The 18,342-nt window shown below is 46.0% G+C and overlaps 1 protein-coding gene across 1 annotated transcript in view; it reads left to right on the top strand.

Annotated features, from left to right (window-relative positions):
- Nucleotides 1-15,400, top strand: part of Il31ra (interleukin 31 receptor A) — a 38,115-nt gene extending 22,715 nt beyond the window's left edge. The window contains exons 9-15 of the mRNA XM_021180513.2: nt 4,982-5,167; nt 6,585-6,686; nt 7,784-7,930; nt 9,125-9,265; nt 12,039-12,132; nt 13,682-13,763; nt 14,933-15,400. Coding sequence (XP_021036172.1) covers nt 4,982-5,167; nt 6,585-6,686; nt 7,784-7,930; nt 9,125-9,265; nt 12,039-12,132; nt 13,682-13,763; nt 14,933-15,400 — 1,220 coding nt within the window. The remainder of the gene's footprint in view (nt 1-4,981; nt 5,168-6,584; nt 6,687-7,783; nt 7,931-9,124; nt 9,266-12,038; nt 12,133-13,681; nt 13,764-14,932) is intronic.
- The last annotated feature ends 2,942 nt before the right edge of the window (nt 15,401-18,342 follow it).

Raw genomic sequence — 18,342 nt, 5'->3', positions numbered from 1 at the left:
CCAAATTTGAGTTTCCTTCTTCTTCTGACCTCCCCTGATGAATCTGGTTGTATTGCCCAATGCCACTTGATTGTGGGCCCAGAGGGCAGGGTTTTGTTTGTTTGCTGGGTTTTGTTTCTTTAAAAACAATTTCTGAATGTCAAATAACAGAAGAGCTGGCACAGACATCAAGGAGCTCTTCTGTTTGACTGACAGCTCTGTTTGCTCAGCCCAGCCTAGACCAGACATCTGTACCACAGCTCTACACTGCCGTCTGTCCTTCTCCCCTCTCCTCCCTTGAATCTGACCCACTTCTGCCTTTATTTTAGAATTCTGCAAGGCTCATGATTTTGTGTTTTGAGTCAGTGTCCTTAACATCCCAGTTCCTGGCTCTAAGAATCTAGTGACATCAAAACAAATGATATGTGATTGGAATAGATATTCTTTGATAAATAGAGGTACTGCCAAAAGTAATTAATCTCAGTTCCCACTATTGCCCTGTAATGGGAAGCAAGAGAGAGCAGAGGGTGGACGTGTGGTCCTTGGAGTCCAGCAGCCCTGGGTTCAAACCTTAGCTCTCCCACAAGATACCACTCCCATTGGGTGAGCCAGCTCACCCTTTAAGATGCTTGTAAACTGGAACTCTTACACACACATCAATCTCACAAAACTGTTGTGTGGAATAAGTGAGATTCTCTGGGGTGATGTTTTGTCTGGTGCTGATCACTGTTCCTTTTGTTGGTTTTGAGACAGGGTCTCATGTAACTGGGCCGTCCTCAGACTCACAGTGAAGCAGAGGATGGCCTTGTGTTTCTGGTCCTCCTGTCTCTTTCCCCAGTATACAAGCATAGCAGGTTTATGCTGTGCTAAGGATTGAACCCAGGCTTCCCTGTGCTAGGTGAGCACTCCACTGATTGAGTTCCACCTCTAGTCCTGCTGTCATTGTTCTCTGTGTGTCTCTGTCTCTCTGTCCTCTCTCATGCTGGGGATTAAATGGAGGACCCCGTGCATGTTACACAGCCAAGCTCTCACCACTTAGATAGTAGGTTACAGTGGCCTACTATCATCATTCTTAATAAAGTTCCAATTAATTACATTTCTACTAGGTATGGATTGTCAACTTAAAAATAATATAAAGTATACTTTAACTAAACTCATGCTAAAGTCACTTAGGACTTTTTATATTTGGTATTGAAACTATTACCTATAATGGTCCTAGATGAGCTACAGGCCAAATCTGGCCCAATGCATTTTTTGTTTTGCAAATGACCTTTTTAACTGTAGCCATGTGCAGGTTTTCGTGCACTCTGTGGCTTCTTTCCACAACCGCTGTGTAATGAGTAATTGTGATAGAGACCACGGTGTAGCCTCTGAACACTAAAATGCTACTGTCTAGCTCTCTATAGAGGAAGCTTGCAGAAGGTTGTCATTCCTTTTTCAGTATCAGTGACCACCGGTGACAGCTGATATTTAATATGCGTGTCGAAAGGCATTATCTGTGCATGTTAATGGAGGCACAGGAAAACATAATGCCCATTATACCTCTGGCTGCTCGTTCAGGGCTTACCATAACGTATCACAGAAAAGTGAGACTCTACGGAGTTTTGTTTAATAATAAAGTAAAACCAGGTCGGAAAAGAGCTAAGTAATATAATGTTGGTGCTTAACTCTCACTGGGTCACTATGATCGTCACATGTCGTGCACCAGGCTATGTCGGGCATTGTGACAAGATGGCATGGTTTATCTCAGCCTCGAAATGGCCCATGAGGCAGATTCTGTTAGGTCTGTCCTCTACACGATGAAAAGACCCAGGAAAGTTTTGTGGTTTGTACAAGGTTTTTCCAGTCCAATCCCAACCCAGAACTGTATGAACTAAACTGGTGTGATGTGTTTATTTTAGAATTAGTGTTCATAAAGTGTAGCTAGGCTTTTGGCTACTTTATTGGGTTCTTATATCTACTACCCTTCAGACCCTTATTCCACCCTAATCCTTTCCAACCCCCAACACTAAATCAGAGAGAAATAAGGTTAGAGGGGAAAAGGAGCATAGACCTCTTTAGACTACTTCCTGGTGATTAGCTATGTCAAGTTCCTAAGGCAAGTCCAATCTTTGTCATCAGAATATCTCCAACCACCAAGCAGCGATCCAGCAATAGCAAAAGCAGCAGCAGAGGGAGCAGCAGCTGCCACAGGCCCTCTCTGGCCTCTTGAATTTTTGTCCTCTTGAGTCCCCAGAATTCTAAACATAAACTATCTGTAGCTGGTAAAAATCACGCCCCTCCTAGAGCACGAGACAACCACAGTGGCGTGGACAGTCTGAAGCAGTCCCCTATCCCACACCTGGGATTAAAACAAAGACATAGTCACATAACATAACTGACTGGGTGTTTTTAAGAAACCAAAATTCTTACCACAATACTGTGACTCGGAATTCTGGTCACAGATGCAGCACAAGCCGAGATGGTCACTTGCCTCTGTGGGTATCATCTTTAAAGTAAAGGATTGGCAGAGCTAACCCTTCAGGGTCTCTCTACTCTTGAACTTCTTGAAATTTACGTGTCTTCAGTCACAGGCAGGATTGGTCTGGTACAGGATGTGGGAAGCAAAGCCACTTGTGTGGTGAGCTGACCGAGGGGCAGTGGGGACGGCATCAGGGAGAGAGTTGGGGCTCAGTCTGAACTGGTCCTGAGAACAGGATCGGTCAGATCTAGGGTGGTTGTCTTCATGACCATCACAAGGTATCACCAATGTTCACAGTCAGCCCTCTCCCCTGCCTCCAGGGCAGATCAAGTTTTCCTCTTACTCTCGAGAGGCTTTTAGGAGCCCAAGGTGTTCTTGATGAAGAATGGTGATTAGTCTTTATTCCGTAGGATGATTTAGAAACTTTTTCTTGGCACTTCCTTAATGAGGCCAAGTGCTCCCTCTCGCGTGGCTGATTCACAGTTTCAGAACTCCTTTCCGATCTCCTCATGATCTCCTTCCCAGCCCCTGCAGCGTACCTGGCTCTTGGGGCTCCAGGACTGGTGAGCCGGAGGACTTGAGGTCTGGAGGTGTGCTCACACATCTTCAGGGCAGGAGACCTTGCCAGGTTACTTGCTCAGAAAGCGCCTCCAGGAGACCAGAGGAGGAAGTGGTGGACACAGGCTAGAGGCAAAGGTACTATCTTACGATCCTAAGGCTACTGCTGGGAACCACCACCAACTGGGTGCTTTCAAACAACAGAAGCACATTGTCCCGAGGTTCTGGAGGTTAGAGGGACGGGAAAGCAAGTTGTGGACTGGGCCATGTTCCCTGAGTCTCTAGAGAAGGATCCTCTTCAACCTTTCCATATTTCTTGTGGCCCTAGGCCCTGGCTTGGGGCAACTCCAATATCTCCAATTTCTTCCATTCTACCTCTCCATCCCTGCTTGCTTGCTCCTTTCTTATCATTCTTTTTCTTTTATATGTGCTTTTTGTGCATATTAATTTGTATACATGTATGGAGGCCAGAGGCAGACATCAGTTGTCTTCTTCAATTGTTCTTCACTTTATTTTTTAAGTAGGGTGTGTGTGTGTGTGTGTGTGCGTGTGCGCATACATGTGCATATGTACATGCTTGTGTGCATCCATATCTGTGTGTGCATATGTGTGTGTATATTCTTGTATGCATGCATGCATGTCTGTGTGTGTATGTGTGCATGCATGCATTGTGTGTATGTGAATATGCATGTGTGTGAGTACATGTGTGTGTATGTATGTATGTGCATGCATTTGCATATGTACATGCTTGTGCGCACATGTGTGAATATGCTTGTGTGCATGTGTGCATGCATGCATTGTGTGTACGTGTATATTCATGTGTGTGTGAGTGTGTGTGTGTTGAGATGTTCTCTCTATGTCACCCTGCTGTATTGGAATTTCCCAATGCTGGGGTTAAAGGCATGCACCACCACACCCTTCTAGGTTTATTTTTCTTAGTTTTGATTTTGTATGTATGTGTGTGGGTATGTGCACGTGAGGGTCGTTGTCCATGACACCAGAGTTATTCGATCTCCCTGCAGCTTAAGCTACAGGCACTTGTGAGCATCCTCTGTGGGTGCTTGGAACCCATCTCCAGTCTTCTGCAAGAGACTTGTTCTCTTTACTCTTTACTGAGCCATCTCAGTGGTAAGGAGACAGGTTCAAGGGTCCTCCTGCCTCTGCCTCTCAAGTCCCCTGAACTCAGCATTTTATGTGGATGTTGAGGGTCAAATTCAGCTCCTTGTGTTTGTGTCTTAAGCACCTGACAGACTGAGCCATCTTCCCAGCCTTGCCCTCCCCCCAATTTCCCTCTCTTATAAGAACATCAGTTACATCAACTGCAGGGGCCACTGTCTGCACTACTTCTACAGTGGACTCATTTCCACATAAAGTCATTCTCTGTAGCGCTGGGTTATTATTCTGGAGAATATTCATCGACGCATAACAGCTGTGGGCGGGGGACGCAGGGGAGAAGCAGCAGGAGCCCCAAGGAAGAGGTGACAATGCCCAAGCTCTGTGCTGCTTGCCCTGGCTCTGCTCTTACATCACCTTCATCCTCTCCAACCCAGCGACCTTTTCAGGTTGACAAATTACCTGACTGAGCTTCTGGGAGTTGCAGTGGGAATCTCAAGCGCAGAGCCAGTTTGAGAAAGGAACCCATGAGCTGCAGCCTTTAGGGATGAGGATAAATTTCCTCTCCTGCTTGGAGACTTTGATTTACAGAGGACGCATAGGCTGCAAGTCCCTCTGGATCCTAGCTAACTAGCGAGATCTGTTTCTGGAATCCCGTCAGTTTAAGGGAGGTTAAAGCAGATATAAAAGGCGTTTAACCACCAGAGATACTCGATAAAGGACAAGGACAAGGACGGAAGGGAAGCTTTCAGAATTACAGTGGAGATCTTGAGCTTTGTTTGACCCTTTGCAATTTGGCACTGACTGGATGCCAGTGGGGCCTGTACATTTGGGTTGATTTGTGAATCAATCCTTTCTCCCTCTCCTCAGCCTTCCAGTGCATTAAGAGCATGCAGGCCCACATAGCCGAGCCCCTGCTGGTGGTGAACTGGCAGAGCTCCATTCCTGAGGTGGACACTTGGATAGTGGAGTGGCTCCCAGAAGCTGCTGCATCGAAGTTCCCTGCCCTTTCCTGGGAATCCGTGTCTCAGGTCACGAACTGGACCATCGAGCAAGGTAACTGGCTCAGAGCCTGCAGGCTGCTGTGGCACAGGGTTTGGTTTCACTTAAATCGGGTTTGAAGGCTGTGTGGACAGCACTGGAGATTAGTAAATGTCACGGCTCTTGGCATTTCCCAGGAGAAGCTGGCACAGAAAGCCAGGTGGGAAAGCAAGCAGAATCTTATCCACTCATGTTAATGGAGACACAGGGAAATAATAATGTGCACCAGCTACCCTGCTAGTGATAATCATAATTTAACAGAAAAGAAGTAAGGCTTTTAAAAATAGTGCTAATTAAGCCTGCTAATTTCCTATGAGCATACAACATGTTTTGCCCATATCTAACCAACTCCTCCCACATTACTTCCCATTTTCTCCCACCTCTCCCAACGTTCTGTTCCTCCCTTTATTTTTATTTTTTAAATAACCTACTGAGTGGAATTAGTGCTGCCCTATTAGGCATAGGTGTAGGGCCACCCACTGAGAGGGATTGGCCTACTGGGGAGTGGAAGACACACCCTTGAAGAAAATTGACTCTCCGTCCCTATCACCCATCGCCTGCCTGTTAGAGTGCCTCACTAGAAGTGGGTCTCATTCTCATACGTCCTCCCACTTTATGCTGGAATGTTGACTGGGTTGATCTGGGTGGGCAAGCAAGGCTACTGTGAATTCATGAATGCAGTGATCCTGTGCTGTCCAAAAGAAACACAGTCTTAACAGCCACCAGAGGCAAGCCCTGCTTATCCGGGGTAACAGCAGAGTTTGGATCCCATTTGTCCTACTTCAGGAACTCCCTGCTGCTCTAGTGACCTGCTTAAGAGCTAGCCACCCATCCTTAGTAAGTCCGTTTCCCATATAAGACATACGCTAAGTTTGTCTTTAAGTCTCATCGTTTCTACTGTTGCCCAGTACTCAACAGCATCTATATTAAGAAATGCATGAGCCCTTTGTGGTGGTATGTATCTCTAATCCCAGCCCTCTGGAGGAGGCTGAAGCAAGTGGAGGACCTTGAGTTTAAGGCTAGCCTGGGCTATATCATGATCATTTTAGGAGATGCTGTCTCCTAAAAACATAACAAGACAAAACACAAAGCCTTATGAAGGAATGTGAAGAGGTAGAGAACTAAATAGAATTCAAGGTTCTTGAGTGTATACTGTTATCAGAAGGGCTACATTTTTTTCAGTATGTCCCCAAAGCACATGATAAAAGTCATTGATGGAGGAAGGAGCCCCACCCCCACCCTTCATGATGGAGCTTTAATATTCTTGAAATGATCTCAGTTTAGTTCTGGGAGTTAGACAGAACATCTCAGAGCAAGAGAAGGCATTAGAGAGAAACAGAACATCTTCTGTAAGTCTTAGGCCACAACTCAGTCCTCTATTTTTTCTACTCTTTGTACTTAAGCAGCCCTCTCTCCCCCCCTCTCTCCTCAGATAAACTAAAACCTTTCACATGCTATAATATATCAGTGTATCCAGTGTTGGGACACCGAGTCGGAGAGCCGTATCCAATCCAAGCTTATGCCAAAGAAGGAGGTATGTGTAGACCAACTGTGGGGGAAGGGAAATAGGCTATTACAAGTTCAGATGCAGGGCTGTCTCAAGGCTCGTTTCTAAAACATGCACCATCTTCATGTTCATCTTCAACCGTGTGTGTTTGACACACTTGAGGCCAGAGTATAGCATCACTACATTTCACAGGTGGGCAGATAGGAAGAGTTCAAGGCATCCAGCCACTTCCTGTTTCACAGTGGGGAATTGAAGCTCTCACCGAGGTGAGACTCCTTGCCTAATGTCATAACAAAACAGCAGCTGAGACTGTCACCAGCGTTAACGTTAATTAAGATCAATTCTGGGAGCCTGGCAAGCTCATCATACACACGTTAGAAATGATTCTCTGGGAGTGCACACGTGGGTGTGCACGTTGGTCATGGGCGTTTTGATGCACATGTATGAAGGCTAGAAGCCAACCTTGTCATTTCTCAGAAGCCATTCACCTTGTTTATGTTTTGAGATTTCTCCCTGGGACCTGGGGCTTTCCCATTGGCATAGCTGCCCGTTGGCTGGCGAGCAATTCCCAGAGATCTGCCTGTCTCCACCCCTTCAGCTCTGATATTGTCACAGAGGCCACCATGGCCAGCTTTTTACGTGACCTTATGCTTTCACAGCAAGTGCCTTCCCCACTGGGCTATCTCACCTCCTCCCAGGTGTCTTTTGTGAGACAATAGGCAAGGTACATCACTCAGACTTTATCTTTTGGGAAATGAGCATCTTCTAGATTCAACCCTGGAAAGTGTCTCCTGCTGTATAAAGGTAGGCCAGGGAAGCTACACTTTATAGACAGGAATGAAAGTTGGGTGCTAATTAGAATCAGGGAACAACAGGCAAGTACATTTTCTTGGGGCTTTGAAATTCCTTGTCATCTTATATAAGATGCCTGACTGGGGAAAAAAAATAAAACAATCTCTACAAACAAGTTCACTCCTCAGTCCCCCTGTTCAACCTCCTGGTTCCAACCCCAGCATTGTGGGTTTTGCCTGAAACAATGGTAGCAGCTCTCGGGCAGCGGTTGATCTTCTAGGATGTGATTCAGCCTTGGTAATTTTTTTTTTAAATCTCCCTGACCTCTGAAGCTCCATTAAAAGGTCCTGAGACCAGGGTGGAGAATATCGGTCTGAGGACAGCCACGATCACATGGAAGGAGATTCCCAAGATTGCTAGAAATGGATTTATCAACAATTACACTGTATTTTACCAAGCTGAAGGTGGAAAAGAACTCTGTAAGTGGGCACATGGCCAGGCTGAGCAAGCTCAGTCCACCCCTCCGCTCCCCTGCTATCCCGCCCCCAGATGATGTGAATAGACCTGACACAGAGGTGGCTCCCAGGGCTGTGACCGGCATAGTCATCCAAATACTTAGCTTCTCTGTGCCTCTCTGAAAATAGAGTCGAGGGCACCACCTCATGAGTTGCAAACGTGTAAAAAAGTCCCCTCAGACTTTTCCGACCATTGTTTTGCGTGGGATTTGCCCATCTTAAAGAGTAGATTTGTATGTAGGGACAGCCCTTGTTTGATGGTACTTGTCTTAGTACAGAGCTCTTTAAGCATAAGTTCTACCTCCCATTGCCCAGAGCTTTCTTTTTGAGTCCACAGTATCTTCTGACATCCTAAGCTCTGGGCTAGGCTTGGATTTCCGTTTAGGCTAAATTTGATTTTATTACATTATAGTACACGTAATGTAAAACTTGGTACTAAATATTTGAAGGTGTATAGTTCAGTGGTCTTAAGAACATTTACCCAATTGTGTAATCACCACCTCTCTCTTCTCCCCCTCCATGTGGAAGCTCTGTGTTCTTTTAATCAATTGTTCCCCCGCCCCTCCTCCCGTGGCCTCTGGTAACTACCGGACTCTGTCTATAGATTATTATTCAGATCATTTCACAGAAGTAATCAAGGCTGAGGAGGCAGCTCAGAGCCTGAGCATGTTTCTAGCATGCACAAGGTTTTACGTTCACTGCAAAATAAAATAGGTTAACCTTACAGCATGAGTTTTCCTGGGGGTATCTCATTTAGAAAGCTTTTTCCCCTAGTCACTAATGATATCAAGCAATCCTCTGTTGTAGTTATTGGCCACTTGCATATCTTCTTCACAGAAAAAAACTTCATCACCCATTTTAACATTAGATTGTCTTTAATGAAGTTCAGTTTAATATTGTTTGGGGTAGTTGCTTGTGCGTTGGGTATCATATTTTATAAGGACCCTCCATAATTCAAAGTTGTGGGTTAGTTATTTGGGCTTTTGAAGAGTTTTATACTTTTACCTCTTATGTTTAGGTCATTGATGCATCTTGGTAGACTTGTTTTAAGTGGAAGTTGAAAAGCTAGAATTGCAGGTCAGGGCCCCCTGGGTCAATGCTAACACACATTTTCAGTTTGTCTTGCTACACTAGATCGGTTTCTATTTTTCCTTTCAGCCAAGACTGTTAACTCCCATGCCCTGCAGTGTGACCTGGAGTCTCTGACACGAAGGACCTCTTACACTGTTTGGGTCATGGCCAGCACCAGAGCTGGAGGGACCAACGGGGTGAGAATAAACTTCAAGACATTGTCAATCAGTGAGTACTGGCTTCAGGCCTCATTCTGGAGTTTACTTCGGGTTGGAAATGTTTGTCAGAAGCAAGGAGAGCCAGCAGAGGGCAGCAGAGCATGGCTTCTCCTGCTCTCTCTGGCTCATTCCCTCCCAGGAGTCACTGAGGAGCTGGCAAAGGGAGGGCTGAGTTAGACCAACAGGCCATTTTGATCCTTGCTGATAAGCAGCCACAAATAATCTTAAGATGAAGCAAGCAACATCCACTTCAGCCTCAGCCACGTCAAAGGCTGTTGCCTGAGCTCACACTGCCCAGTTCCTAAATGTCAAGAGTTGTGCAATAGAACCTGGGAAGGAATAACTGGTTGATCAGAAGTCACTGACAAGAGACTTAATGTTACCATCTGCGGTGGGGCTTTTGTTTCGTTTTGTTTGTTTGCAAAAAGATGTGTGTATTCAACTTATCAGCTTTTACGTTGAAAACATGAAAAGCAGGACAAATTTGTTAGATATCACATATAATGTGAAATATAATAGTTTAATAATTTAGTAGGAAAGCTGAGGGCATGTAATAGACAGGGAAAAGAAGAGGAAAGCCAGTCTGGTCTACAAAGTGAGTTCCAGGACAGCCAGGGCTACATGGAGAAGCCCTGTCTCATTCAATCAATCAATCAATCAATCAATCAATCAAAATTCAAGCAGCATTGACAAGTTTTGCAATAACTGCTATAAACCAAAAAAGTCATCTTGATATATCTCAGAAGCCCGTTGTTATTTATGTTCCTGAAGAATAAAGTAGACTGTGGCTCTGAGAACCATGAGCAAGATAACACGTTCTGTCCTGCAGCCTAACAATGCCTTCTTGGTATTCTTTTTGATACAACTTCTAAAATAATTTTTTTTAAAAAAAAATCATGCTACAGCTTCAGAAGACTGGGTACAAGTTGTGTCAGCTCATGAGAATTTCTCTCAGGATCAAATTGAAGGCACAATCCTGTGTTGGACCCTTAAAATTTCTCTCCTTGTTCTGTAGATTTGAGTGCAGACTACTTCCCTCCTGGGTCCTCCACAACCCATTCTCCTTTTTATGAAAGACTATTATTATTATTATTTATTATTATTATTATTAATGTGTATATGTGTGTGTCTGAGTAAGCTTATGTACACCACATGCCTGCATTGGTTAGAACAAAGTCTCGCATCGCTTGCAACTGGAGTTGCAGGCAGTCGTGAGCAGCTTCGTGGGTGTGGAGAGCTGGACTTCTGCAAGAGCAGCCAGTGCTCTTATGATCATCTCCCAGACCTCTAGAACCGACTCAGGCACAGCAGCCACAGTTTAAAGTTCTAGATTTTCTGAACTCACCAGTTACAGCTTCATGTTTTAAACAAAATACAAGCTACCCTCCCCTTACCTCGTTTCCCATCACTTTCTGACTCGGTTTCTCTCCCTCTTCAAAGCTTTGCATCTCCCTTTGCTTTTCTGCAAAATCCAGGGCAGACTCTAGATTAGATCTAGCCAGGCAAGGTGATGCACGCAGGTCTCAGTACCCAGGAGGCTGAAACAGGAAAGTCTAAAATATAAGGCTAGATCAGCCTACATGGCGAGTTCAGGCCACACAATGAGACCCTATCTGGAAAATTAAATAAGTGATACATAAATAAATAGGAGATTAAGAGGCTAACCTCCCTTCACTTTGCCCTAAGTACTCTATTTGATCATCTATTTTATCTGAAGTATTTTTAACATTATTCTATTACTTAGGATTCTCTAGGAGAACAGAAAAGTATTTTTAACATTATTCTATTATTTAGGATTTTCTAGGAGAACAGAACAGATGCAGTTTAAGTAATTGGAAGCTAGGTTCTTCAGCAGTGGGATTCACCATGCAGGGCCCCCAGTAGCCACTCAGTCTGAAAAATCTGAATCTTTAGAACAAGAGTAGGGGTTAAGGATGCAGTCCCCGTCTAAAGATGGATGCCTGGAAGCTCTCTTCAGAGTTGTGTCCAAAGGCTGGCTAAGCTGAAGTTGGAAATCTGTGAGTAATGACCACAGCAATCAGTGTTCATGCCCAGGGAGAAGAGAACTTGGGTGCACTGACCATCTTCCTCTTTTTCGACTTTTAGCCCATCTGGTAGTGGTACTGCCAGCCTATCAGATGGTACTGCCAGCCTATCAGATGGTATTGCCTGTGTTTAGGGTGGACCCTCCCCTAAGTGTTCTCCCATGTCAGTTCTTTGGACTCACCTTCACAGACACAATAGCATGTACTTGCCATTCTGTAGGTATATTTTAGTCCAGGCAAATCGACAAGTCAAAGATTACCTGTCAAAGTTTATCGTGTGAGTTTTTCTACCCCGGGATATACGAACCATGGGAATGAGGATCTGATTTTTTTTTTTGCTTATTTGTTTGTTTTATTTCTCGGAATAATGGGGGGAGACTAATAGTTATGCTATTAATTACTGACTAAATGGATGAAGTTGGAAGCTGACCCTGGCAAACGCAACAGCTACCAGTACATAATATGTAACACTTGGAGATGTCAATGAAACCCAGTATTCTGTAAAATACAATAACACAAAAGAAAATATATCAATATCTATCATGTTACATAGGGAAAAGACAGCTAGATAGGGGGCCAAAATCCCAGTGGTTTCAATAGAAATAAATTAAATTTAAATAGGAAATTAAAGAGAAATGTTGCTAAAGAAAGAGAAAAGCTAAAAAGAAAAAGTTAATATTTGATTCTTGTCAAAAGAACTTTACTGACAACTGGTCTTTTGTTCTCTTTGTCACAAAGGTGTGTTTGAAATTGTCCTTCTAACATCTCTAGTTGGAGGAAGCCTTCTTCTACTTAGCATCAAAACAGTGACTTTTGGCCTCAGAAAGACAAAGTGAGTTCATGATTGACAGTGAATGTCTTAACAGTCGGCCACAGAAAGCAGCAGGTGCCATCGTGGCAGGTGGTATGAGAGGGAACTCCGCCCCAGGGGAGGGCTGGCTCGTTCATTCATTTGATCCATATGTGTGAGAAGGATTAAAGGCCATACCCTCAGACTCATGAGGATTCCCACAAACAAGAAGACATATTTGTGCAGGTCTGTACACCAAGTCTAGATTCTTCTGAGGCCAAGGGAGCACTACCTGCCCCATAGGCTCTGCCTGCCAATGTCTGTCACTTGAGGCTGGAACAGAAAGGAGACTGAGCCCTGGGTGTTAGCCAACTGGATGAGAGCACGGGTCTGTTCTTTGTGATATGAAGTTGGGGTTGGGGGGGGCTGGCTGCAGGTACATTTGTCCTGCCTGCTCTTGCCAGTGTGGGGAAAGACGTTTGTCTTCAATATCTTATATTTCTCCCTGCAGTGAGCCTTAGGCTGCCTCAGTGTCCCTCCTTGGTAGGGTACTCTACACTGGCCCTTGTGAGCCTTCTGCCCAGCAGCTGGGCCTCATTTGTGACTAAGCTAATGTCAACCTCAATCATGATCAATATACTGCAGCCAAGTCACAGCATAAATTTTTGTACATCGTATTCTTAAGTAATCATCTTCAACCTAGACACATGTCAGAACTGGATCCTGCCCCAGGAGTTTCTGACTCAGGGTTCTGGGATAAAGACAAGGAATGTGTCTTTTGATTAGTGAGTGATGCTGGTGCTGAAGTTGGGAACATACTTTGGGAACACTAAGCAGAAGTGTGGGTAGTTAGTGCATCAACTGCTCCTGAGAATGCATTTGTCAAAGTGACTGTAGTGCAGTTTCCAACATCAGGACCAGGGTAGAGATACACTGGTAATAGAGAAAGAGAGGAAGGTAAGGATATAAATATGTGGGGGAGCAGCTCCTTTTCGGTTGTCTCATAGACAACTGCTTCCTATTTCCTGTCAGTCAAGAGTGTGCATACTTATCCTTATTGAATAGAAAGCTGGGCAGCTGCCTTCTGTCTTGGTTATTTTCTATTGCTCTGATAAGACGACATGATCAAGGTAACTTATAAAGCTTTTATTTGAGGTTTAGAGTTTCAGAGGGTTAGAGGCCATCCATGACCATTACGGTAGGGAGTATGGCAGCAAAACTGCTGGCTTGGCTCTGGAACGGCAGCTGAGAGCTCATACTTTGAGATACAGACAGAGAGAGCTAATTGAGAATGGGTGGGCTTTTGAAACCTCCAAGCCTGCCTGAAGTGACACACCTCCTCCTAGAAGGCCACACCTCCTCCTACAAGGCCACGTCTCCTAATCCTTCCCAAACAGTTCCACCAACTGGGGACCAAGGATTCAAACCTGTGAGCCTGTGGGGGCCCCTCTCGCTCAAACCAACCAGACCCTTCTTGAGTAGGGAGTCATATGGTTGCCTTTAATAAACCTTGCCCTTCGGTCAGCCCCACATTATGCATGGACTATGTCCTGAGCTTACCTCCTCTCTGTAAAATCTCATCTTTTAACAGCCGGTTGACTCCTCTGTGTTGTCCTGATGTTCCCAACCCTGCTGAAAGTAGTTTAGCCACATGGCTCGGAGATGGTTTCAAGGTACACGTTACTGGGTTTTGTCCAGAAAATGGTGCAGACTGGGAGGAGGACCAGGTGGATGGGAACGGGAGGGTTTTTCCCAAGGTTCACAGAGAAAGAACTGAAAGTTTGAAAGACCCAGGGAACAGCTGAATGGGCAGATGGAATCAGTCTTCCTCCTGTGACTTCCAGACTTGCACTCTGGACTGGAAGAACGATTCTCACCAGGGCCTGAGGTATCCCCCCCATAGAAGTGATTCTGTCAGGATATCACAGAAGAGGACTTGTTTCACAGATTGGCTTTCTGATGGGGAGCAAGAGGGCCTCACTACCACCTCCGAGGTCATTTGAAAAGCAACCAAGAGCAAATTAATCTGGGGGCTGCTCAGAGACACAGCAGTACTGGGGGAAATAGCGAACCAAAGGCAGCTTTGGAGTTGTGCTCTCCAACGGCAGGAGTTATTGTTTAAGTAGCAGTAGGGCTTCCTGGTGTATTTTTTTTTCAAGTAGAAAACCTCTATTTAAGGATATTTTAAAGTAGGAAACTTGAAAAATATCTATCTTATGACTTCTCCCTTAAGTGGAAATCAGCCTAGGCAAACATAGCTCTGAGATCCTTAGTATTAAAAGTCCTTCCCCAGGTTGGCCTCAATGCAAGAATTTAAAATATTAGTATTTTTCTTCAACTTAGATTTTTAAAAAATTCATGGACATTTTTGTAATAACGAGCTCTAGTTTTGCTCCATTTGCATTCTTTGCATAGTCTGCAGGACAGTCCTCTATAGCCTGTACTGTTCAACTGTACACCAGGCACTGGGCCAGGTTGGCAGGAGACAAAGAAGACAGAGACCCTGCCTTGTTGTGAGGCCGCCTTAGGTTTTCTGGTGGTGTCTTTTGCCTTTATGGCCTTCCCCTAAGGCTTCTCACCTCACTGGGAGTTTTGTTAATATGGTCTGGAAGATAGCCTTAAGCTCTCTGAAAGGATCATGGGCTGTTGGGTGCTGTCCCCCAGGAAGCGGAGCACTGTTGCCAAGCACCTGAGGAACATTGTGTGCACCAAGGAGGGATGCAGGGGAGCGGCAGGGGGGACTATGTTAGGGGCAGGGCTTCTGTGTCCCAAATCTAATAATTTGGCTAATCATTTGCACTCCTTACATGACCCCTGGGGTGTCCCCCTTTCTCTTTTGTAGAAGTCAAATATGAAGGAGACTGGAAACTCTGTGAACACAGAAGACGGGGTCCTAAAACCATGCCCCGTCCCCGCGGATCTCATTGACAAGCTGGTAGTGAACTTTGAGAATTTTCTGGAAGTAGTTTTGACAGAGGAAGCTGGAAAGGGCCAGGCGAGCCTTTTGGGAGGAGAAGCGAATGAGTGTGTGACCTCCCCGTCTAGGCCCGACGGTCCCACAGGGAAAAGTTTTAAGGAGCCCTCCGTTTTAATTGAGGTTGCTTCTAAAGACTCCCACAGCCCGTGTTCCAGAATGGCGGACGAGGAGTACTCAGAATTGGCCAGGCAGCCTTCGTCTTCCTGTCAGAGTCCAGGGCTAGCGCCTCCCTGTGAAGACCAAGCTCAGAATCCGTATTTGAAAAATTCAGTGACAACCAGGGAATTTCTTGTGCATGAAAATATCCCAGAGCACAGCAAAGGAGAAGTCTGAGTGCTGCTATGGCATGAAGTCCTCAGAAACTGGATGGATCTCTTCCCTAGAAAAGACACTGAGACTTCCAGAAACCGCCTTTGACCCTTCCCTGTTCAGTTTGCTGCTGAGCCGGGAAATTGGTGACACAGATGTGGACTTAGGCCAGGAAGACTGGAGTCCTTTACAGGGCAAAGGAAGTTATTTTCTTCTGTGTGCTCTCACAGAGGCCCCTTGAAATGATGGCCTCAAGAGAAAGGCCAAGCTTCGGGGCTTAAAGGATGCGCCCAGGCAGATGTGTCAGATCTTATCCCCAGGAACCAAGTTGTCCTGGCCATTGCTGAAGCTCCCCTCAGGGTCCAGGACAGCTATTTTGTTAGCACTTGACTCTGGCAGGAACCTGATCTCTGCTCTTCTTCTCCCTGTCTCCGGACACTTTCTCTCCTTCGTGCAGAGACCAGGAGTAGAGTGGATTCCTCATGGTATGCCAGGCTTCTCAGTCCTTGCTCGGTCTCAGGATCTTCAACAATGGCCTTTCTGGGACACTCCATCACCCACTTATATTTATTTTTTTGCAACATTGGGGATTGAACCCTGGGACTTGTTTATGCGAGGTAACTATGCTACCCATCTCACCCCAAGTTTATTACGCATTGACTGCTGCAAATCAAGAAACTCCAGAAACCTCCAGTAAGACCCTGCCATGGGCTGTGGGCTAGGTAGCAGGTCAGCTTGCTTTGTCGGCCATTTCCTCTGTCTTGTGCTATACCTGGTAGGAGAAGGCACCAAACAAGGTGCTCAGTGGCTTTTGTTCAGAGACACATAGGGGCCCAGGGGTGCTTTCTGAGCAGACCCTGAAAGGGCCTCTTCCCAGCCACCCTGAGCAAGGCCTGGCAAGAGGCAGCACTTAGCAACCATATTGCTGCCTTATGAGGACTTCTGCCCCTTGGCTATAGCCAAGCACAGAGCTTGCGACAAGAAGGCACCTTTGGCAGAAGTGCCCATCACAGGATTTATTTGTTTAGGCTTGGGGAACTGTGTGGCTTGTACACAGTGGGCTACCCTCTGGCCCCTTTGTCTTGCTCTCAAGCCTGGGAAGTGACTTTAAAAAAACCAAACCAAACTCTGAGCTCTCCCCAGGGAATTTCTGACTGGGGAGGCTCTGGCCCAGCCTTCTGTCTTGACCTGAGGAGAAACAACCAAGGGTGCTCTCACACCTGGGGAAGTCTCAGATCTCAGGGAGGTTACAGGAGCCGGCAGAGCCTCAAAAGACATGATGAGGCCTTGGAATCTAAAGTCCTTGAACAGTGGGGTGGGGTGGGTGCAGAACAGACACGCACACACACACCTCCCAGAGCTGCTGCTGCTGTTGCCGCCCTCGGCCTGCCCTGCTGGATGACCGATGCTGGAAGCATCTTGCACTTCCTTTTGTACCTGCTGCCCTGCCTCCTCCCCTTTTCATTTTAGCCTCCTGACTTCCCTTCTCCTCAGGCTCTCTGAGAGGTGCATCTCTCCACCTCTCTGCTTCTTTTCACTTCTTTCTCCCTTCTCAGCCTTCTTGTGTCATGTTCCATATTGGCCTTTCCTGGGTGGGATGCAGGCTCAGAAGCCATGATGGCTTCCCCTACCGGATCAGATCACTGCACGCAGGTTCTGCACCAGGGGTTGCTTCTGTGGGAAAAAGAAGGCCATCGGTGTTTTCTCTCTTTACTGTCAAAGAAAAGGGACGTTGGAAGGACCCAGGGAAGTCATTCAGTGGCAAAGTCAGTAAGAAATTATAAAATTCGTGGCAAAGAGCTTTCTGAGACCTTAGGAGCCATGCAGACATCTAGGTGAATGCCATCAGTGGTCTTTTATTTTCAATAGTAGCAAAAAAATAGGGGTGGAGCGGGGGGGGGGATGGCTCAAAGGTTTAGGGCAGTGGTGGCGCACACCTTTAACCCCAGCACTTGGGAGGCAGAGGCAGGTAGATTTCTGAGTTCGAGGCCAGCCTGGTCTACAAAGTGAGTTCCAGGACAGCCAGGGCTACACAGAGAAACCCTGTCTCGAAGGGAAAAAAAAAAAGGTTTAGAGCATTGGCTGTTCTTCCACAGCCCTGAGTTCAATCCCCAGCACCCTCACATGGCAGCTTACAACTGTCTATAATGGGATCTGGTGTGCAGGTATGCATGCATTCAGGCAAAGAGCCCGTATACATAACATAAATCTAAAAAGAGAAAACAGCATTAAAAATTGGTGGAGAACCCAATCTGTTCTTAACAGAAAAACAGAGACCAAAAGGCAATGCTTCCCTTCTGGTGTCCCAGGAGACAGTGCTATGGGGAACCTGTAATATTGGACCCCACAGGGGTTTGGTGGGGCTGGAGGTGGGGGGAGGGGCAAGAGAGGACCCTCAGTGGGGATCCCCTTCAGTGTGCTTGTAGCCCACGCCTGAGCACTGTCTCCAACCTGGCTCCTAAGCAAGCTCTTAGGTATCGCAGACTCTAGCTAGGTACGCTGTAGCCCAGAGGCCTCCGACAGCTCCTCCCCTCAGACCAATCTAGCTGCTGTTCATATAGATCTATGAGCAAGTGATGGTGTAGGCATTTTTAAATGGTTAAAAAAAAAATCCAAAGGATGCATAATATCCTGTGACATGAAAAATGTATACAATTTCAATAAAGCTTAATACCAGGGTCCGAGTTCACCATATCTCATTTACATATTATGGCCGGTTCATTCCCACCTACCCAAAAGCAACTTCAGTAACTGCGGCAGAGACTTAGGACTGGAGATCTGACCCTTTGCAGAAGGTTTCTGGACATCTGTCCCTGTGTGAGCCTCAGACAGCATTGTCTTTACTTTGAATCAGCTTCCAAATTAATAAAAGAACAACAAGAGCCGGGCGTGGTGGCGCACGCCTTTAATCCCAGCACTCGGGAGGCAGAGGCAGGCGGATTTCTGAGTTCGAGGCCAGCCTGGTC

This window comes from Mus caroli, chromosome 13 (genome assembly GCF_900094665.2).
Source record: "Mus caroli chromosome 13, CAROLI_EIJ_v1.1, whole genome shotgun sequence".
In the NCBI taxonomy this organism is placed as follows: domain Eukaryota; kingdom Metazoa; phylum Chordata; class Mammalia; order Rodentia; family Muridae; genus Mus; species Mus caroli.
The sequence above is the reverse complement of the archived record's forward strand: the minus strand, read 5'-3'. Positions and strand labels throughout refer to the sequence as shown.